General features: G+C 34.8%; 1 protein-coding gene across 1 annotated transcript in view; it reads right to left on the bottom strand.

Annotated features, from left to right (window-relative positions):
• LOC136035549 (E3 ubiquitin-protein ligase RNF220-like) overlaps positions 1-23371 on the bottom strand; it is a 108135-nt gene extending 84764 nt beyond the window's left edge. Inside the window, exons 1-3 of the mRNA XM_065717408.1 lie at positions 23257-23371; positions 17010-17129; positions 7043-7436 (exon numbers count right to left, since the gene is read on the bottom strand). Of these exons, the coding sequence (XP_065573480.1) occupies positions 7043-7436; positions 17010-17129 (514 nt within the window). The 5' untranslated portion in view covers positions 23257-23371. The remainder of the gene's footprint in view (positions 1-7042; positions 7437-17009; positions 17130-23256) is intronic.
• Positions 23372-23606: the final 235 nt, after the last annotated feature.

Genomic DNA, 23606 nt, shown 5'->3' with positions numbered 1-23606 from the left:
CTGTACAACACTATTGCTCTCCTCCACATTCTCTTCATTGCACCCTTCTGGAAGTTTCTTACTACATGTTGATAAATTGAAAATTCGCTCACTTTCTTCTGTTTCGCAAAATACCCAATGAGATACACAATTTGGAGACGAAGCTCAAAGCTCATCAATAGTCTTCATATATATCGTACTATAGCTGTTGCTAAACTTATGGAGAAAAGCAAACAAAAGATTTCGAAATATGATTGTAACCAACTTCTTCAACACTAGTTACATTGTCATAGTTCTATAGTAATCTTTTGCTTTTTTTGTTGTGCTTCGTCATTTTATATTTGTATGGTTTTCAATATATAATAATAACTGTTACTTTGTATGTTCAGAGAGAAGTAGAAGGAGTTTATTCTGAATGGATGATCTAACGAATGTTAAAGCATATTTACAACATTTGGCCCTAAAAAAGAGTTAAATTTTGGGAGCTTCAGACCCCTCCCTTAGCGAAAATTTTCAGAAAAGTTCGTGAGATTTTGGCTTGCAGACTACCGGATATGTTACAATACTGAACAAGTCTTATCATCAAAAGAGTCCTTAAAGGACCTTGTAATAGGAATTCATTCTTTAAACAAATTGTACTTCCTACTGTAGTTTATTTTATTCCATTAATTTTAAGTACACTGCATTAATTACATTCCATAATTATACCTATTTTACAAATTACAATTAATAATTAATTCAAATTTCTATTCAATATTTTGTTTTTATCCTTTTCGTGAGTGGTGTGCTAAAATACCATTTCGCACTGATTGGTAGAGACTCTTCAATTTTGACTAATTTTAATTGAAAAGAAACATTTACGACAGCCTGGAAACTTCTTAATCCCTGTCCAGTCAGCCATAGAAATACCAATTACGTCCCTAATTGATTGTCAACACCGAATAAGAAAGGGAATTACTTTCTCAAATTAAGCGTTTATCCCCCTAACATTGAAGCGAGAAAGAGAGCGTGTTATTTGATTTTCAACAGATTCTTAGAAAATGTGCTTTGTATCTTAGATTATAAGCAGTAAGATCCACTTTAGCAGCAAAATGAAAAGGGTTCGTACATATGAGTAGTTAAGGGTCTATTTAGGAAGGGGAGTTACCCCATTTCAGGGGTATAAACTAAGGAGAAATGTATGGTTTTAAAGGTATGAGGTTTCAATTAACTATAATTTTCAACAATTAAAATTTAAAATTGTTTTTGAGAACTCGGGGGGGGGGGGTTGGATTCCACTTTTCCACCCTTAGATTGTAGAAAATTTTAAATACACATTTATGTTCAAAGGAAATAGAAGAAAAATAAGTTTGATGTTTGATAGTGCAGTTTCTTATATTATTAATTTAAAAGAGAGATTTTCAAATTAGTTTGAGCTTTTGAAAATAGGCTCTTGAAATTTGCAAACTTATTTGCGCAGTTAAAATACAAAACCATGTAGAAAATACGATAGAATACAGTTTTCAATCCTGAGTAAAATTCAGTCCTCAGAGCTCAGAATCCCGTCAAAAAAATAAATTTAATCCTCCAAAAAATGTCAAAGAACGGACTTTCTCGTACCAGAAGGGTGCAAGCTCTTTTTAACCTGTTCTGGCAAAAATTATGGCTCATGCGCAGTAAGCCTCAAGATGCTGTCCCAATTTCAATAGATCATAAGTATGTCAAGTATGTTTGAAATATTTAATACTATTTTTAGTTATATTTAATCATGTATTTAAGTAAGGTTATATTTCGTTATGGTATCTTTATCTATAGTAAATACGGCCCCTAATTTAATGTAACAATTAATAAATTGAATAAAATTTACTTTTTATAGGAATTAAATTCAAAGCCATTGTGTCTTTGTAAGTTAAATATGTATGTTTAACAGTATTTTGTTGTTAAAACTAAATCATGTTTTATTTACACTTTTCATGTTATTTTCAATGTTAATACCGAAAAATGTTACTTTCCAAAATATAGCACGATAACAATTCTAGGGAGGCGATTGCCACCTCACCTTTATGGTACCCTAGGAAGAGCCGGAATTTGTTGCCAGAAAAGCCTCAGATTTAGTACTTTCTATGTATTCTTAGTATTCTAGGGTAGGTAGGAGTGAGGAAGAGGAATTAATACTCCCTGCTCTCCCCAGTGGGAGCCTTTGAAGACAGGTACAAATAAAGTTAGAGAAATTTAACAGTTTTTAAATTCCCTTTAAGAAAAAAAAAACAATAAAAACCGCCTTCCAGTACCTAGGATATACACTACCACCATCTTTAGATAGCAAGTTGAACAATAAAATGCTAAAGAAGCATCGGATTATTAAGGATTTCCATTACAGGACCCAGCCGCCTTTGTCGCGGCTTGTGAGAATCACCATATACTACAATGAGACCTTTTTGTCAAAAGTTTACCTTCCGACTATTCGGTTTGCTATAAATCCGTGACTAATGTATAAAACGCCTGTCAGTAATACAGTCAAATTTGAATAAATGGTTTGGCAATAAAAAAAAAGAATGATGTAAATCATTTTTGATGTGATTCTGTTTGAAACCCTGTTTATTAACAGGTTCTATGCCTTGAATGTACAAATTTGTTCATAAAACATAACGGTATTTAACTATTTTGAATTAATTGTACATTTTTGATGAATCAAGAAGAAAACAAAAAGCTATTGCTCCATTTGTTTTAATTTCTTTCAAGAACTTGAATGAGTTGTTACGACTATGAAGTTTCATATGTCAAGAGCACTTTGGGGATGTAAAATTTTAGACTAAAAACAAAAAATACACGCTTCATTATTATCTATAATAAATACAACGTAAAACATGCACACTCTTGTCAGACTTAAAATTTTGTCATATTTCCCATAGCTGTTTTAATTTCATTTGAACAAATTTGACATCAAAAAACGATGTTCTTAGGAATACAAAGTTGTCAAGGTCCAGAAAGCTTTGAGTGAATATCCAAATTCAAAACTCAGAAAAAAAATGCAAAAATTATAGTGGTTCGTGACGGATGTGACGCCACAAATGCACTTTTCTGTGACTTATTACATAGAAGCAAACTTAAAATTATTTGTCCTATTTGCCACACGTATGTCAATTTCATTTGAAAAATTCAACATTCCAAAATCCGATGTTTTAAAAATGTTAAGCTATCAAAATTTCTTAGACCACGCTGCTTTTTCATTTACAAAAAATTAAGCAAAGAGAAAACAGGTTTTAATTTCGACAAAGCAGCAAAAAAAAATACAAAAACAAAACTACACTTAGCTCAAAGAATAAAAATACTCCGAATATGTCTAAAAAAATGTCTTTATAAAAAAAAATTCTTCTTTTGTCGATTGTAATTTTTTTCCCGCTGAGAAAGGCTCCCGGACGTGGGGCCGAAATATTCGGAGCATTTTTTTTTCGTTAAAGTGTAGTTTCGTTTTTATATTTTATTTTTTGTTCACTGCATTGTCGAAATTAAAACCCGTTTTCTCTTTGCTTAATTTTTTGTTAAGCTACCAGAAGTCCGGAACATATCATTTGGTGAATATCAATGATAAGAACGCAAAACAAAATGCAGACATTCATAATGATTCATTATGAACATGGAACAGCTGATACACACTTTTCTCCGGCTTCGACTTGCTAAGAACTAGACGTTCTTAGGACCGGGAAGTCGTCGCAAGTCAAGGACGGTTCTAGAAGTGAAATAAACCCTTGAAACTCGAAACAAAAATAAACGATTGTGACACAACGCTTGCAAACATTTCTCGGCGAGGAAAAAAACAGAAATTTGTGAATTTAGCAATATATTTATAAGAAGATCCCGAAAACGTTTTGAGTTCTATCACTCGACGCAACTTAGAAAATGCACAAAGAACCTTTTATGTAAATTTTAAAAGAATTAACACATAGCCTATGTGCATTTAAACACTGATATGATTAAGCAATTTATGTTTTCAGCAGTTTAGTTACATTTTTGAAGTCACAGTGGTTGAAGGAGGTGGCAGTTCCTCTTTTGACAGAAAGCCCTGACGTTACCCTCATTTCGAAGGTATATCTTGATCTTCATCAGTATCTTTAAAAATATAAAATATATACGCTTTCTAGTTAGTTTAGTTTTGTCTCCGCATCTGTGGATTACGCTCGTCAACAGCGCTGATTTGGTGATACCCGACTGAAAACTCATAAGCACCCCGTGCAACACACGACCCCTTACTCATCCTGAATTTAACATAGTGTTCTTAGCTTTCTTTTTTTAAAGATTGAAACACTCAAGCCCTCGCCACTGGTCCCATGCAATTTGAACAGCTATGATTCATTTTTAATTGCTAATTGAGGTAAAAAAAAAAAAAAAAAAAAAAAAATCCAAGCCATACGAGCTTTTGCCTTTTTTTTGTGGTCGATGTTTCACTGTAATCAGCCCATCAGAAAAATTATGAAAAGATTAAGGAGTTAGGACTACATAGCAGGATATAACTATTACTGTTTGAAATAAGAGTTTCAAAATATGACTACGTACTATCGTGTGTAAAGAATTCAGAAAGTCTTTACATTCAGATGTAGTGAAATGTAGAAGTCTCTATAGACCCAATTCAATGAGTCTCTAGAGAATCCCTTCTCAAGAGGAATTTCTTTTTTCCTGCGATAATCAAGCGACTTAACTTTTCGTCACCAATTTTCAATCTTACACTAAAAAATTATCCTGCATTTGAAAATTTATTTCTGGTATTGCATATTTAGAACCAGAGCCGAAAAAATATAATTCACCAATTTTCACCTCAGATGTTTAATAATAAATTGGGCTTAGTATAGAACGAGTATTTGCTGGGAATTAACGAGGAATTACCCACTATAAAAAAGCTTATGCACACCATGCGACACGTGACACGTATAATCGAAGTGTACAGAAGCGTCGTTTTGGGTGGGGGGCAGTTGCACCCCCCCAATAATATGGAGAAAAATATTTTGTATTTATCCCATGCCCCTTGACTATCCAGATATGAACCCCTCTCCCTCCCATATAAAAATGCTGTAGATTCAACCCCGGAAGTGCACCATGTGCGGTGCAAGGAGCTAAACAACGGCGAAAGTTTTTGCACACACGTTACATGAAAGATGGTACAAGCGGCACCCCGCTATGTACACTAGGTGACAGAGGGCGATCCTTCGACAAGATGCATAAAACCCCGACCGCTAAGATGCAGTTATATTTACATATTTTAACCATGATCCTATAAAGACCTTATATGTCTTTATGTGGCCCTACAATCATGACCTTAAATGATGATGACTCTACAAAAGCTTAGGAGAATAATTAAATATTCATTTAAAATTATTTGCACTGCATAATAAGGCTATGGTCTTTAGAAATAATTTGCAACTGTTTCTATGGGAGTGTTTCCTTTAGCTCCACCACGCTTCACAATGAAGTTTTCTAACTTGCTTTCTATCTGAAGCAGGAGATTGTTCAAAACAAGTTAACCAATAAGCTCAAAGAAGTTGCATGTTTTACCGACAAATATTTTTCAAAACAATCCGGATCCGTGCTGCTTGGCAAGGAGAAATTAAAAATTGAGGCGACAGAGCGTATATTGCAAGACTTGTAAGCAGATTTAATGTTTGACTTGTTAGTGCTATGCTTAAGCCAAAACAGGCGATAAAAACAACATAACGCACGACTACAGCACCAATAATGTATCTCTTGCATAACTTGATGAGACGGGCAATGTTGAAGCGTAATCTTTCCGATTGATCGTCCAGAGTAACGATTCAAGGGTAGATTGATTTTTGAAATTTGAAGGTATAGAAGCTTAGAAATCGTCAGTTGCGTATCAAAAGGTTGTATCTCCATAATTGTAAATTTTTATAAAAGCAAAAAGAAAACATCACAACTTGTTTATTTCCTCTTTGATAACCGTAAAACAAAAAGGATTGATTTGTAAAATCAATAGATGTCAATCCGTTTTTGTTTTACGGTTATCGGAGGGAAAATAAAAACAGTTATGAGGTTTTTTGTTTCTCTTCTGAAAATTTACAATTAAGGAGATGCGACTTTTTGATAACCGACTGACAAAATACGGCGTTCTAATGTGTACGACGAATTTGTCAAAAGCTAAAAGATAGCGCTAGTAGAAACTCCGTTGATGTTGCTACTGAAGTGAAATAAATTGTTTTGACATGGGCTTTTCTGACCATTTCTGTTTTCCAATTCTAAAGGACAAGTGTGACATTAAACTCACCAACGATCGTGGTTAGCTTTTTCTACTAACAAGTGGGACTTAAGCGTGGGTAAGGCATTGAAAAGAAAAAACACTAATATAATATTAAGCAGAAATACTAATGCTTTAGTATTTCTGCTGATGACGATCGCTGTACATGTGATCGAGACACCAGACTTTTCTATCCGTTTTCACTGTCTAATAAATGGACTTGTCCCCATTTGAAGGTCATTTAGTCATAGAAAGGCAGTGTAACTTCTTATTTGTATCTCAGGCTACCACAGAAAGAACATGGACTAAACCCCTTAACGTCTACTTGCTTGACATTTAAGAACAAAACGTCAAACATATCAATGAAGAAAATCCTATTTTCTTCATTTTCATAAACTGAATAGCTTTTCGTTATGTCCGTAATGTTTCGTTATTTTTCCGTTATGTATGTAGCCTGTCAAATGTAAACAAGACTTAAGCCATGATTAGTTGAAACGAAGTCAATGAACATGTCGACAGAGCTGTTATAGACAGTTCGATAAATGGATAACCACGAGATTAACTAATAGCCTACCCACCATAGTGGGAAAACTTTTGCGATAAAACTATGCTTTTTAACTTATCTCTTAATTCAGGGGCAGCCACTCGAGAGATTTTTTCTAGTATTTATCATAGAAAAATTACCCCCAAGACTTTTGAAATACCTTCTTTTGGTATCTTCATTTTTAAAAATGTCTTGGCAAAAATCTGGGGGAATACATACCTTGCCCCTTAATTGATACCACCGTTATTGATATTCATTTTCAACTCAGCTAAATCGGTATTTATATTGTGACTTACCTCTCTTTTTCGTCTCATCGGGGCTTGATCTTTCAGTTCCACCATCAGAAGAAGGAGTGCCTGCACTTCGTTCGTCTTCTTGCGGAGAAGGCATCTCTCGTGGAGACATTCCTGGTGGCAATTGCGTCGCACCAAAAAAGGGGAATTGTCCAGCAAATCGACTACTGAAAAACTCTGGCTTCTTCATGGCAGTCCCAGATGGAATAGCAAAATGTGGAAACATTTTCATAGAATCTTCTCCATTCGTAAGAGGACGAAAAGCACTGTTTAACTGAATCCGAGGATCAAGAAAATGGGGGAAAAACGTATGTGATACAGGAGACATTATCCCTGGATAGTCTTGCCGTACAGAAAAAGGATATGGGTGATGTTGCATTTCTTTGCCGTCACCAACCTGAAAGGTTTCGCATTTTTAAAAAGAAAAAAATCCTTTTAGATATTCCTATATTTTTGGGAAATTATTTACAATCCCGTCTACAGGAACCAAGGCCGTACCCAGGGGGAGTTAGGGGTTTGAGCTTCCCTCTTTACACTCTCCCAAGAAGATCCAGTTTCCTTTAAATCCTTCTTTACGATCTTTTCCCGCCCCATTCGGAAACGACCTGCATTTTGCTTGACCCTAAATAAATGGGTGAAAAGGACATTCTTTGGTAACCTATCATCTTTCATCCGCAAAATTTGTCCTATCCATCTCATCATTTGTTTCATTATATGCCTTACCTAGAAAGCGGGATGGAACCACATTTTTCGTACCAATTACTGTTTGAAACATGTTCAGTCAAATGGGTACCCGAAACTATTCATAGATACCTCTTCTGGAAAATATCTAACAAATCCTCAAATCATCATTCGTCTTCCCAAGCGCTCACGTTTCAGAACCATACTTGACCGCTGTCGTCACTATAGCTTCCAATATTCTAATCTTAGTTCGCAGTCTTTTCCTATTTTTCCATACTTTTTCTACTGTGGAAAAAAAACCTGAGCTTTGGCTGTTCACATTTTCGCTGAATCGACCATACTAATAATACTGCTCACGCAATTTAAGCTGTGTACTTGATGGATCTGTTTGTCACCCAAAACTACCTCTTTACTTTCATTTATTCCTAGTCTATGCACTATAATCTTCTTAACATTAATTTTCAAACTTATTGTTGCACCCTGAACTCTCAAAACCAAAAACAACTATTTATTTTACAAAGATTTTCAAGTAGAAAAGTCAAATATTTTTCATGATCTAAGACTGCAAGTCTACTTTCCCGTTTTATTCCATGTCTTCCCACAGCCTTTGCCGTGTTGCATAGGAGAAACTCCATCAAATTGATCCATATAAACGCGGATAGAACGCAATCCTGCTTAACTCCTGACTCAATACAAGACCAACTACTAATCCATTTCCTAATTAATCTGCAGCAATATTGGTATTACGCCCAGCACCAATCACTTTAACATAGTTTGGTAACGAAAGTGCTTCCTTGGGTGGGGGAGGTTGTGCTTCCCATCTTTCTACCCTATCTAACCTACGTCTATGATCATATAGAGATGTTTGTGATTCATCTTTCAATGTCTTATCTTTCTCATACCATTAGTATTCTTATTTTTTTTCAAAATTTAACCACCCCGTGCCCGTCCCCCCAAATCCCTTTGTATGTGCCTTTGGAATTGTTGTTTCTTTCTGTCCAGACAGAAGGTAAGAAATTAGTTACGCTATACCAAGTTGCACAAACCCTTTGACACTGTGAAAAATTCTTTCGGTCAACTTCATGCGCAGAAAGAAGAACTCGTTGTAGTGCAAAGGCCACCTGGGGCTTAAGAATATTAATTCTTAGTTCAAGGTCAAGACATAACCGCTGCTACCACCACTTTCAATGAAAGAACTCTCTTTGTCAGATGGGTTCAACCTCTCTCATGAGTATCAAAACCCAAGTCTCTTGGTTGGATCTTTGATAACTAGTAACGAGCCTCAAGGGCGTAGCAAAAGGGCTGCAGTCTCATTCTAAATAAAAACTAACCAACAATTGTCGACAAGGCCGTATACAGGGGGGTTAGGGGTTTGGAACCCCTTTCCCCCAAAATGTTTGTCAGACTCGCAAAAACGTAAAAAATGAATATGAACCAATCTTTGATTTGTTTTTTAAGTTTTTTAATGCCCCCCTCCCCCGATAAAATTCCTTTGCACCCCCCCTGAAAAAATCCTGGATGCGTCCCTGATTGTCGAAATCAGAACATGTTTTCCAAAGTAAAATATTAAAAAGACTGATTCTACAACTCTGCCCCCTTTCTCTTTCCGAGAAAAGTCCTATCTCTAAACAACAGCATGAAAGTCTTTTTGTGTATTTAATCTGTGAGTATTATTGATGATTAAAGTAACATAAACGTAGTCGCTATTAAAGGCCAGAACGGCCTTTTTGCGTATGCATGTGATGTAAGGGTTTTAAACAAAAATTTACCTACCTACCTAAATTTACCTACCTAAAGTGAGCGATCGTTAGTACCCTAACCCGATACATCGCTTGTCAAACACACGGTATTATTTGTTATTTATCTAAGTTTTGTTTTAATTTATTTATTATAAACAAGTTTATGTTATAATTATTATATTACAAATTATATTATATTTATATTATAATTATTATTGTTTGAATGTCTTTTTTTCTTCTTCCCCTCTGCTAGTATATTAAATATGGTTGAGAACCGAAAGAATTTATTTAAAATACATTAAAATATTGTATTATCTCTATTTATTTGATGGAGTCATTTTTCCCTAATTCCAATTTCAGCTCCTACTTTCAGTCCTTTCCTACTTGAAGGGTATGAAAGATTCCTCAAAATGGTATTGACTTTAAACAAATAGTAAAACCTATTTACCGCCTATTTATAGCCTTTGCAGAGGCTTTGCTACATTTTTCAGAACCGGGGTATTGTCAGTTTTTGTCCAACCTCACCAGATCCCACCCCCACCCCAAGGGTGATCTTTACAATTATTAATAAAAACAAAACTGAATTTCTTAATTGTGTAAATTTAAGCCTGATATGCCATCCCGGGGAAATCCCGGCAACTCACTCGGTTTTTGCCGGTCTTCAAAATTTTTTAATAAAAATGTTTGTTTTCGAGTCGTGTAAATTAAGGCTTAGTATATTGCTTCGGGGAGTCGTCAATGCCTGAATGGGCTTTGGCTGATCTCCAGAAGTATTTGATCCAACAATATATTATCTTTATCTGTGAAATTTATAAAAAAAAATAAATAAGCCATAAACCCACCCCGACTTAGGAAAAAGGTTTTCAAAAAGCCTTAACGAAAATTTAAAAAAATCTTTAGTTAGAATAAGACAATATAAATTAAAAGAATTGATGGAAATTCATTTAGAAAGTTATCAAAATATAAAGATTTCGAAACAAAAGTAAAACAGCCATACTAATGCCTAAAACAATCAGAAATGTAGTCATATAGCAATCTAAACTTCAAAAAGAACAGAAATGACTATGAATTGAGACCTAGTACAGGGAAAAGAGAATTTTATTTTTAATAAGTAACCTTCAAGACAACTAACAGTTACATCAAAATAGAACATAAAAAAAGTATTTTAATGAACGGAGGATCAAGAATCCATCAATGGATTGAAGGGTGTCTATGCCTAAAAGATGGGGGGCAGGTTGCCCCACCGCTACAAACAACAAAAAATTATAAAAAATTTTTGGTTGAAATCATCTCCATCCTATCCTCACTGATCTTATAATTAAAACTTACGAAACGTACGTAATTACGAACGTAATTAAACGTACGAAAATTGTTACATGAACCTACAGTTGATCGAACATTTTTACAGAACGTTCAATTTTGCTTAAGTTTTAATTACAATCCAATATTTAATTTCTAAAGGAGAAAAGCTGAAAAAAATAAAACATTCATATGACGCTTCGATGATGAAATTATCAAACAGTTCTTGGTAACGAAAATGTAGTAAGGAGCAACCCGGCTCAATAGTAAGCAAAACTCTAAAAAATGGAGTTTTGGTACCAATAGCTACAACAAAAGAATTGCATTTTGAAGCTGATTTTAAATATATAAGTTTCATCAAGTTTAGTCTTACCTATCATAAGTTAGGAGCCTGAGAAAATTTGCGTTATTTTAAAAAATAGGGTAAAAAACCCCTAAAAGTCATAGAATCTTAACCAAAATCACACCATCAGATTCAGCGTATCAGAGAACCCTCCTGTAGAAGTTTCAAGCTCCTATCTACAAAAATGTGGAATTTATATTTTTTGCCAGAAGGCAGATCACGGATGCGTGTTTATTTGTTTGTTTGTTTTTTGTTTTGTTTTTCCCAGGGGTGATCGTATCGACCCAGTTATCCTGGAATGTTGCGAGAGGGCTTATTCTAACGGAAATGAAAAGTTCTAGTGCCCTTTTTAAGCGACCAAAAAAATTGGAGGGCACCTAGGCCCCCTCCCACGCTAATTATTTTCCCAAAGTCAACGAATCAAAATTCTGAGATAGCCATTTTATTCAGCGTAGTCGAAAAACCTTATAACTATGTCTTTGAGGACGACTTACACCCCCACAGTCCCCGTGAGAGGGGTTACAAGTTCAAAACTTTGACCAGTGCTTACATATAGTAATGGTTATTGGGAAGTGTACAGGCATTTTCAGGAGGATTTTTTGGTTGGAGGCAGCGGTTGAGAAGAGGGGGATATGCTGGGGGAAATTTTTCATCGAGGAATTTGTCATGGGGGAAGAAAATTTCCATGAAGGGAGCGCAGGATTTACTAGCATTACTTAAAAAAAAAACAATGAAAAAATAAATATGAAAAAGTTTTTTCAGCTGGAAGTAAGCAGCAGCATTAAAACTTAAAACGAACAGAAATTATTACCCATATGAGGGGCTCACCTCCTCCCAATACCTCGCTCTATACGCTAAAGTATTTTTAGTGATTTCAAATATTTATTCTGCAGCTTTTGTGATTCAGGGGTCATTCTTAATGAATTGGGACAAAATTTAAGCTTTAGTGTAAAGAGCGAGGTACTGACGAGGGGCCGAACCCCCTCATATATGTAATAAAAACATGAGAATACAAAAGTTCTTTACGTAAGCTAATTTATAAGTTACGTATATCTTTTACTTATAAAAAGATTCGTAAAAAATTAAAAGTTCTAGTTGCATTTTTAATTAACCGTAAATCGGAGGGTAACTAGGCTTTCTCCCCCGCTCTTTTTTTCTCAAAATCATTCGATCAAAATTATGAGAAAGCCATTTAGCCAAAAAAAATAAATATGCAAATTTCGTTTTAGTTATTCCTCTGCGGAGGGCCAAAATCAAAACATGCATTGATTCAAAAACGTTCAGAAATTAAATAAAAAAAAACAAGTTTTTTTGGCTAAATGTAATGAGAGACATTAAAACTTAAAACGAACAGAAATTACTCCGTATATGAAAGGGGCTTTTCCTTCTCAACGCCCCGCTCTTTACGCTAAAGGCTTTTACTGTTTTAAAATGTAGAGTTAAGAGAAAGAGTCAAACTTTAGCGTAAAGAGCGGGGCGTTGAGAAGGAAAAGCCCCTTTCATATACGGAGTAATTTCTGCTCATTCTAAGTTTTAATGTCGCTCAATACTTTCATTTAAAAAAAAACTTTTTTTTCATTTAATATCATTAAAGAAACAATCACAAACAAACTATAAGATATTGTTCCCAGAAAATTTTTCTATGAAAACTAAATAGTCTGAAACTAAAATCTATAACAATCTGAAGTAAAGTTGTTTGATAATTCCAACTTAAAACGAGTAGAGAATAAATTAATAATTATTAAAATAACAGATAATAGGCTACTATGTTGGAATGCAGTGAAAGCTAAAACAATGAGAAATTAAAAATGAAATACATGAGTCAAACTTAAAACAAACAGAAATTACCATAAACAAGAGTGATTTCTTCTTTTTTGAGTGTTTTTTTTTTTATATTAATTTATAGTCGTTTTTGACTGACCTAATTTTGTTATGGGCTAGTTTTAAGAATGCTTGTTAAATTTATTTAATGTTTCTGCTTAAAAGTTAAAATTTTGGATTGCAATCGCTAAGTTTTAGGCAATTGGAATATTCAGTTGAAAAGGTTTACATAACTCTATTTTTCATATAAATTCAAAAATACAACTCAATTACATCTGCCAGCCAAAACCCTTGTCTGTCGGAAACGCTAGAAACTCAACCGAGAGTTTCTTACTTTGTATAATTGTTAGGCTTCCGTATCTCCCAGCCAATGACTAAACTGAAAAAAAATCACGTGATGTGGACAATAAGTACCTGATTTGCCCGCGAAATGACAACAATGGAACCCGAATCACCGGTAGGTGTTCAATCCTCACAAAAGAGTACACGCTTGTTTTCTTTTTATGTCTTAATCCTTAAGGCAAGCAAGTATTTTGCAGTATTTAGATTGCATTTTGTACGAAGTTTGATATTATCTAGTAGCTGGGTGATCTAGCTAAAATTCTCAGGCAACAGTTTTCTTGGGGGATATATGGGAAATTGAAGTTTTGTGTTTGAGAGAAAGGGAACAATTTTCTCTGCTTCCCAAATGAGAATATACGCTGAAGTTTCTCCTTTTTTTTATAACTATCGTCCGACAGGCTCTTTAGCCAGTAAGAAGTAATTACACAATAATTGTGGGCCCTAGGAAAAATATGAATACGCGAATTATAAAGAAGTTTTATTTCTTTCAGAAAAGAAAATCATACCTGGTAGCTAGTTTAATAGTCATAATAAATATACCTTTAATATTTTTTTTAATCCGACAAACGTAACCGTGGCAAGTGAGAAATGCCATTTTCTGGCACTAAGCAACAGTCAAGTGTGTTTTAGTAGCAATAAATTTAATGCAAGTTGTCCATTGCCAAACAATTTTATACAAATTGCACAAATATAAAATTTTGATTAGTGTTGTATATCTCCTAATTCTTTAAACAAAGTTAAACTACTTCAGCATTATAATTTATGGCCACATTTGATAGTTGTCTGAGTTACACGCAGTAGCCCATATAGTTCCAGAAAGCAATGATTAATTTGGGAGTTAAAAGACGCATTAGTCGTTATAGTTCCAGGAAGTAAATATTAATTTGGGAGTTAAAAGGTGTAGTAGCCCTTACAGTTCCAGAAAGCAAAAATTAACTTGAGAGCTAAAAGTCGTAGTAGCCCTTACAATTCCAGAAAGCAAAAATTAACTTGGGAGTTAAAAGACGCAATAGCTGTTATTGTTCCAGGAAATAAAAATTAACCTGGGAGTTAAAAGATGCAGTGGCCCTCACGGTTCCACAAAGCAAAAATTTACTTGGGAGTTCAAAGACGCAGTAGCCCTTACCGTTCCAGGAAGCAAAAATTGACTTAGGAGTTCAAAGACACAGTAGCCCTTAAAGTTCCAGAAAGCAACAAAACTAACTTTGGAGTTAAAAGTTAAAAACCACAGAACCGTTGAGAAGACGTAGCTTTTTTCAAATGGCATGTTTTGGTAAATATTAACTTATTGATACCAGCTATCGAACTGATATTTTATTTTTCTTCTTCTACATTAACTCCTGTTTAAAGCGTTCAGGCAACATTAAAAAAGTATTGAGACAATATTAAAACAGTTAAAAACCGTCAAGTTAAAAATGGCCTGTTTTGGTCAATATTGGCTTATTTAAATCAGCTATTGAACTAAGATTTATTTTTTCTTTAAGACTAAGTCTCCTTTCGAGCGTTATTTATGCTTACTTATTTGGAGTTGAGAGATTATCTCAATAAGAAATAAAAAGTTACTTCCAAAACAGGAAAGTTGATCAGCAACAGTATCATATCGTTATATTGCATAATGATTCCCTATATTTGGAAACTCTAGCTCTGTCGATATTTTGCAACACCAGGTACCCGCAAAACCGGGTACTCGGAGATTTTATCTGCCAAGCAAGTCTATACTCGTCTCATTATTAAGTAGGCTCCATCAGGGTTGAGACAAATGTTTACGAATATCAAAGATTCGTTTTTTGTTATGATTATTACGTATATGAGAGGGGTTGCCCCCTCCTCAATATCTCGCTCTTCACGCTGAAGTTTCTTATCACTTTTTAGTCAATTAGACAAATATTTCGTTTACCAATTGAAAAATAGTTTAAAGGGGGGGGGGAGAACATTGAAGTAATATCACATTGCAGCTGCCATTGTGCCCAACCAGGACTCTGAAAATCTCCAGCTCACTCGTATACAGCTCCCTTCTTATTTTTAAAAGGGTACCTTAGTCAAAAATTGAAGCATTGTGAGAAAAAGGCTGAACATAAGTATAAAGCGAGGAAGAGCTGATAGGCATGCGCCTCTCTTATATTTAGGCTGTCTCTTAATGTGGTATTCAAAATGGAATGTATATATATATATATATATATATATATATATATATACATTCATTAGTCTATGGTCTAGTACAAATCTCATTACACCACGACACGCTAGTACTGAAGCCAGAGAAAGAAGGGGTCTGAGTTGATTCGTGGAAACTGAAAACTATTAAATGTAGCCTATCTGACGATGTACCCGATGGACAGCGAAGACAAATATTTTCGTTTTACCAAAAGATTTTTCTTTTGGTAAAAAGCAAAGTCACTTCGAAAATGGAATGTGGCTAAACTGAAAATAAACCAAAAAATTGGTTTATTTCGATTGTACTATGTTACACAGCTTTCCACAGGCACGTAAGTAATTAGGAGGAGAGAAGTAACGAATTGTGTATTAAGGTGTATCCTATTTTATAATATAATCGTAGCGTAATTAATTTTTCTCACTAACATTTCTCACGAGAAATAGTTCTTTATGATAAATTAAAATCAACTATCGAGTCAAGAAATATCAACGTTTCGGTATCTTTCAATGTTGTGCAACTCTACAGAATGGCACTAATCATTCATAAATTGAGCATATGTGTTCCTTTTGACTTTTAAAAGTAGACACCTCAGTTAAAGAGTGTTAGGAAAGAAGCCTCTTTTGTTCAAATCTCTCCTTATTGAGGTCTCAATGCTCATTAAGTGTTTCTTTTTAAATAGAAAATTTCCTAAATGGAGTTTCTCTCAGCTGCTCTCCATACAAATACTCTATCATCTTTACTAATATTTAGCTCTTTTCTACCGAATGAAAATAAAAATCAAGCCACAGTATACAAGATTTACCCTTAGTTATTTGAAAAATGGTTAGTTATTTAGTTATTTGAATGCTCATAAAGTGTTTCTTTTAAAATAGAAAAAAATTAAAATGGAATTTCTCTCAGCTGCTCTCCTTGTAAATACTCAGGTATCATCCCCTAGTAAATATTTAGCCCTTTTCTCCCAAATGATAATAAACCCCAAGCTACAGAAAACAAGATTTACCCTTGGCTATTTGAAAAATGGTTAGTTATTTAGTTATTTGAATGTTCATAAAGTATTTCTTCTAATAGAAAAAATCAAAATGGAGTTTCTCTCAGCTGCTCTCCATGCAAATACTCAGCTATCATCCCCTAGTAAATAGTTAGCCCTTTTCACCCAAATGAAAATAAACACAAAGCTATAATCCACTAGTAAATATTTAGCTCTTTTCTTTCAAATGAAAACAACAATCAAGCCAAAATAAACCAGACTCTACCCTTAGTTATTTGAAAAAAAGCTTAAATACAGAACTTAATCTACACTAGTCCTGTGGGGGCGTAGTGGGTTTGATCTCAGCTTGGCAATAGGAGATCCATAGTTCGAGCCCAGTAGTTACAACACACTACAGGGCCGACAGGAGGACATTGGTAGTCAAGAAGCGTCGTTAACCCGGTACAATACAATAATTAATTTACACTCACAATTCCAGCGACAAAGCTTAAATAGCACAAATATTCTTCAACTACTCTGCCCCCACTATTGAATCACGAAAGAGACTCTATTCAAGACTATCAGTCATTCATCTACTATCACATGACAAACTATCCTCCTACCTGAGTTGACTGAAAAACTCGGGGTATTCTTAAAGCGTCAGCTAAACTGTTGGTTTGTGACAGCAAGGCCAGTGAATGGGGTGGTAGCGACGTCGGTATGAAAGAAGGGCTATTGTCCATCTGAAACATAAAGGAGTCACTTGAGAAAAGAGCCCGGACTATTCAGTCACTTCCTTTTAGGAATTACTGAATGGTACTTTTCATGAGGTTACACTCTTTACCGGAAAGTAACTAAAGATAAAGGTCTCAGTTTGACTTTTATATGGGAATTTATGACTGATGTTACAGGGAAGCACTACATTACAAACAAAATAAATGGTACTTTCGCATTATACCGACCACACCCAAGTAGGTTAATCATAATGAAATATATAAAAAAATATTAGTAACAAAATTATGGGAACTACAACAGAGAATTATGGAAAGCAGGCCACCCAGAACGCATTTTATCAAATGTCTAGCCTAACCACCTATATACATTACATATTTAGTTAAAATACAGAGAAACACAGAGAAACCGTTTTTAAACAGATGAAGAACAACATTGTGGTCAGTATAATACGTAAGTATGGATTAAGACAAAAATGTTTTTCGAGCAATATGAAGTTAATACCCTGGATTATATAGACTTTTCAAAGACTGTTTTTTTTATATTTTGTTAAATAAAGACACAAAAAGATATTTTGAAAATAATGAAGGATGAAGTAATGTTGTACTTTCTGTGACATTTGTCAATGAAAATACCAGAAAAATGTATTTTACACTTGAACACTCACTGTGGCACATAGATACATCCCATAGATAGGGGGACACCTCACTATGTGGGACTTAGAACCTCACAGATATTTAATGATGTCCCGTAGTAGTTCGGAATGAAACTGTAGCTAGCAGCAAGACCACTTTCAGAAATTTCATTGGAGGAGAGATGGGTTAGCCATTCCCTTTTTGGTGGGAAGACAGCATTAATCATTTTTGGATAAGGTGTAAATTTCATATAATTATCTAATTTTTCTTAGGGGAGGGGCCGAGCTTGCAATCCTCCTTCCCTATGTACGACCATGGCTATAGGAGTAATAGATTTGAATAGTTTTTTCATTACATCATAATCATGACTATCTTTTTATTCCTTTAATTCTCACGCTCTTTAACAATCGTAGTGTACTTGCTTTTCGAATCAGTTCATCTAAAATGTCAAAACTCAAACTAACACTTATTTAGTGAATTACACAAATCTCTCGATCTTGCTAAATCACTCTCAAGTGTTTTCAGGTTAAATCTAATTCTTTTGTGAGGAAACCAAATCAGGGGCAATTGAAGACAAAGGACGAGAAAACAGCCTTTCATGATTAAATGTCGTAATTATGATGTTAAAATACGACACAGATTCTAAGATTATGTCCTACTAAATATAGCATGTCAGTTAGAAGTGTGTTTAGTTGGTAAACCAACTACTCGCTATTTAAACTCAAGTGTCAGTCTGTTGGCAGTGGCAGACATTGAAGCTAGAAACTTGAAATCTCCTGCAATTAATCCTTAAGTAACGAAGAACCGAACGATGCTTTAAAACTAAAAATAGCTTTGGAATAAACTGAAAATGGTACATCATGAAAAAAAATGCATTTGCAAAAATGGCATTAATATATATATATATATATATATATATATATATATATATATATATATATATATATATATATATATATATATATACATATATATATATAGGCATTGACAATAGATTAGTGGAAGTTTTTGCAGAGTAATTGCTTTGTTCTTCGTATATCAACTTGGTGAAAATTATCCTCAGCTGATTTTGTCCTTTAATATTATTTTATTTTGTTATTTGTGTTATGTATAGTCAGAGTGTTCTCATGATGTATTTCAACCACTACCTGCACTTGTATAACAGATGATCATTATAGATCAGCGAAGGACAAGATCCAACTACGGAGGCCGAGGACTGACCCAAACGATTTAAGGGAGGTTTTTCGCAAGTGGTTAAGAAATGAATTATTATTATGTAAGTATCTTACCCGTTACCCGTCATTTTTATTTTATTTCAATTATAAATGGAAAGGAAACATGACCTAAGAAATTATTTACGATTGGAGGTAAAAATACATCATTTTCTTTCAATCAAAGATTACTTTATATTGTTCGGTTTATTATTCGGTTTATTCGGGTATGGTGACAGCTGAATCTCAGCTGTCACCAGCGTTGTCAAGACGGTTAGTTCTTAAAGTGCTATAATTGCCCAAAATTTGCGTGCTAGATAGCGATTTTCCGTGGTACAGTCCAAAAATTGACTGTAATAGTGCTAAAATAGTACTTCCATGCTGCAGGTGGCAACTCTGAGCACGTGATACAGTGCTACACAAGATTAAATATTGCCAAAATAGCACTTTCATGCAAAAGGTGAAATAAGATTCTAAAAACTTTCACACGGGGACACTATCCTTAATGGGACTGTATTATTCCCATGGTATAGTCTATTCACTAACGATGCTTCCTGACTATGAGCTTTCACATCCATTATCTATTTGAACAACTTAAACTTTACTACTACTACTATGAACAACATATTGCAGCACTGAGACGCCTGAGGCCAACACAGCTACACACACTCCTCCTCAATTCCATTCTATTCGCAGCCTACCTCTTTACACCCTCCGAAGAACATCCTATTTCTCTTGAATCTTTTCTTACGACATCCTGTCTATCCTATTCGGGACGGCCCGCTTTTCTTTTACTTTTAAAACATAGCTATTCCTGGGGATAAAATTTAGGGATACATTAAGAATGAAATCACATTGGGAATTGCCAAAAGGTAATGAACGCAATGCTTTGTATTTTCAGTGGTTTATATGCTTGATTCTAAGCAAAATCTACATTTTAGGGGTTTGAGGAACGTTGTATTCCGTATTTTTAGTAAAAACAATATATTTTTTGGATGTTAAGGAATTTTAAAAGCAGCTGCTTCAAGTGAGCCATACAGAAAAGAAAAAAATAAAATCGGTAACGTAAAACGTAACGGAATCGTTAGTTTCAGGCAAAACCATTCATTAAACAAGAATTATGATACTACTTAGAATTACTCCCAAAGAGGGACTTGCTTTAAAATTTGAAAACTGTCCTTTTTTTGACAATTTTGAACAAAGTTTTGACTCAATTTCAATCTAGAAATCCCTGTACACCAAGGTTCAAAAATATTATTAAGCATTTGTACATAACTGAATCTCAGCTACAAGCACGCATCGAGGGTTTTTTTAGAAGGAGGGGTACAAAATGTTTAAAAACACATCAAAAACTTGTAATTATGCACTTTTGTTACACTTTTACAAGTTGAACATTTTTGTGTGGGGAGGGGTTCAAACCCTGTAACCCCCTTCCTGTATATGGCCTGGCTCAACTATGGTGTGGTAACAGCATTTTAATATTTCGGTCGGACAGTAAAATGGTGCTGTCGGTAACCCGTTCACACATATAACAATTGTTGTGTTCACAAATCGTATATGGGAATTTGAGAGAATTCAATTAAGTGAATTCGATAAATTGAACAATCCTTCTATGTCGTCCATTATAGAGCTAAACAGAAATATCATCTGGTAAATTTAGTGGCTTTGGGAGTTCCCTGTGGTCCAACCCGCTTTGACTGAAAGCCTTGTCGACGCAATTTCATAGTGTTCAATTAAATTTCACAGCCAAGCCGCAGATTTTCAATAGCTTTTAATGATAACTAGACCCTGGAAGAATTTGATAATGTAATCTTCGTCTTTGAGGCGGTTAGACGACATTGAGGCTCGCAGAATGATTTTTAAAGCATTGATTCCTCTTAAGTCAAGGCATTAATGGGGTAAATCTTTGCGTCGGCCTTGCTGCAGCTGGGACTGAACCCCAGTGTCAGTATGACCAACCAGAGATCATCCAATATGCCTGGTATTATTTAACTAAGGTATCTTCGATAGGCCTGCGCCAGGTACGTACGCAGGATTTTTTTCGGGGGGGGGGCAAAACTTTTGAAACAGCAGATATAGAGCAGCACCTTTTTTATTTAGTAATGCAAAAAAACGTATATCGGAAAATACAGATTAACTTTAATCTGTATTATTGTAGCAGAGGGGGGGAAGAAGACTGAAGCCTCAAAAGTACGTTTTAGGCTCAGGTTATGTTCATAGCGATTTAGAACCAGTGATTAATTTATTATATCCCACGGAGAGGGAAATTTTAGGGTTAACAGTGCAATATGGGCGCTGGGGGGTAGTCCTTCTATTACAAAAACGTAGATTTTAATGAAGAATGATAGTTTTCAAAATTGATCCATTAAAAGCTGTACTTTATCCTGAAAATGGGGGATAAACGCCTCAATACCAAAGATAATTCTATTTTGCTGTGGAAAGCAAACTCTCTTTACAAAAAAAATATAAGAGTACAATTGCTAATTACTTCAAAGAGGGTAAAAAGTTAGACAGAAAATGGGTTTATAATTGGGCTGTGACTTGACTGGATAATTGCATGCTGTAAAATCCCCCAAAAAAGGCTTCACACATGCATCTAGATTCTTAATAAATGTCCTACTTTTGCCAGAAATCCCAAGAAACCATGGGGAAATTAAACATTTAACAAAATTTCGGAGGGGGGGGGGCGAAGGCCCCCCTGCGTACGTGCCAAGCCTGCGCAGTTTTGAAGTTGCATGGAATAGTTACAGCCCGAAAAAAAAAACATCAGCAGTTATGGTAAAGGATATTGGTAAAAGGAGTAATCTACTTTTTTTAATAAAAGAAACAATCGTATACAGGCCTACTGCATGGAATTTCTTGCCAATTTTCTACTTATTCAATTGCCCTTTGGATTAAGCACCCCCCCCCTATATATTGCTTAAATCCATGACCAATAGAACTTCCATATTTTTTTTCCCTTTTGTGAAAAGTCATCATTTTTGCACATGCGGGACATGCATGCAAACACTGCCATATTATACTCTGACAAAATGCTAAGAGGAATATTCGCGACAAGCCGGTCATTTCGACAAAGAAGTTTCAATTGCAAATACCAAATGTAAATTAAAGCTTCAATTTAAATAGCAAATACGGTTTTATTGTAGCCAGTACCACTTTCCACTAATATCTTGGATTTTTCCTTCCGCATGTCTAGCTCCCGCCAGTTCGCAAATATTCGCATGGGAGATTTCCGCTAATGAAGAATATCAATGAAAATCAGAGCTTGGACCTACAGCGAGATCGCCTTATGAGCCAACTCACGAGTATTGTCTTTAATAATTGTACTTAGTAAACGTTTTAAAAGTGTTCCCAGGTGTTTTTAAATTTGATTTACCTTTTCTCACAACTCTATTTTTTAAAACAATAAAAAACTTTAGCGTAAAGAGTGGGATGTTGAGGAGAGGACAGTCCCTTTCATATACGGAACAATTTCTGGTATTTTTTAGTTTTAATGTCGCTCCTTACTTTCAGTTGAAAGAAACTTGTTCTTTATTTAATACTATGATAAGGCAGAAGGGATACATTATTAAAAACGTGAAAAATACTTGATATATACGTTTTTGAAATAGTTTCCTGGGCATTTTATTAGGACATTTAGGGACAGATCCACGGGGAGGTAAAGGGACACTTACCCCTCTCCAGAATTTCAAAAGTTGCAGAAATTAAAAGGGTGAAAATACAAAAGGAAGTGTCCAAGTTTCGTTTGTGGACCTTCCCCAAACATAAATTCTATACCAAACCCTGCTAAGACCTTAGTTTAAAGAAAAATTAAGACTGTAGGTGTACTTGTCAAATAAATCGGTAGGCCTAGACATGGGCTATTGAGAGGGAAATATACTATGAAAACAATTCTTACTTCATAAAATGTATAATAATTGTAGCTAACGCATGTTGCATGCAGCTCCTCTATACTTTACCCTCCCCCTTCTCTCTGTGCAAATTAGATTTTTCCCTATTGTATTCTCCCAATACGTCTCTCTTGTCTTTACCCGTAAATTAAATCACCTGTGACAAAACAAGAACTGGAACACAGGGAGTGACTGGTGACCATAAATAAAAAAAATGGGCTATATATTTGTGCATTAGCGGGGGAGCGTAATAAAATGCGGTACTGTACGCAAAATATGTTTGCCACAGTTATTTTGCATATTATGAAGTAAGAATTGTTACCTTAACATGTTTCCTTCTCAATAGCCCTTAATCTAAACCTATGAAGTCCTTTAGGCCTAGGTTTAACTCATAGCTCTTACCCTTCCTTCTAATTGACTGTTCCACCTCTTGAAGTAATATCCTTGCTTCACTTGTTTGAGACATTCAGAAACTGACTTATTTTTGCGACAACTGTTTATTCCACAAGTCGTAATCCGGTGGGATGGATTAGGTTAATATTTCAACCAATAGGATCGTTTCAAATGTTTTCCATGCAAATGTTTTATCACCTTTTCATCAAAGCTATAGGCGGAGTCAGTTAAAAAAGGCGTGTCCTTGCAAAGAGGTGAAAACATTGATACTCTGTAGAAATAAGATGTGTTTATTTTCTGTTTTATGGCTTAAGAGGGAAATTATTTTCCCGATTTCGAAATGTGATTCTAGAGGTCAT

The sequence above is a fragment of the Artemia franciscana genome, chromosome 14, assembly GCF_032884065.1.
Source record: "Artemia franciscana chromosome 14, ASM3288406v1, whole genome shotgun sequence".
NCBI classification, from domain to species: Eukaryota; Metazoa; Arthropoda; class Branchiopoda; order Anostraca; family Artemiidae; genus Artemia; species Artemia franciscana.
The sequence above is the reverse complement of the archived record's forward strand: the minus strand, read 5'-3'. Positions and strand labels throughout refer to the sequence as shown.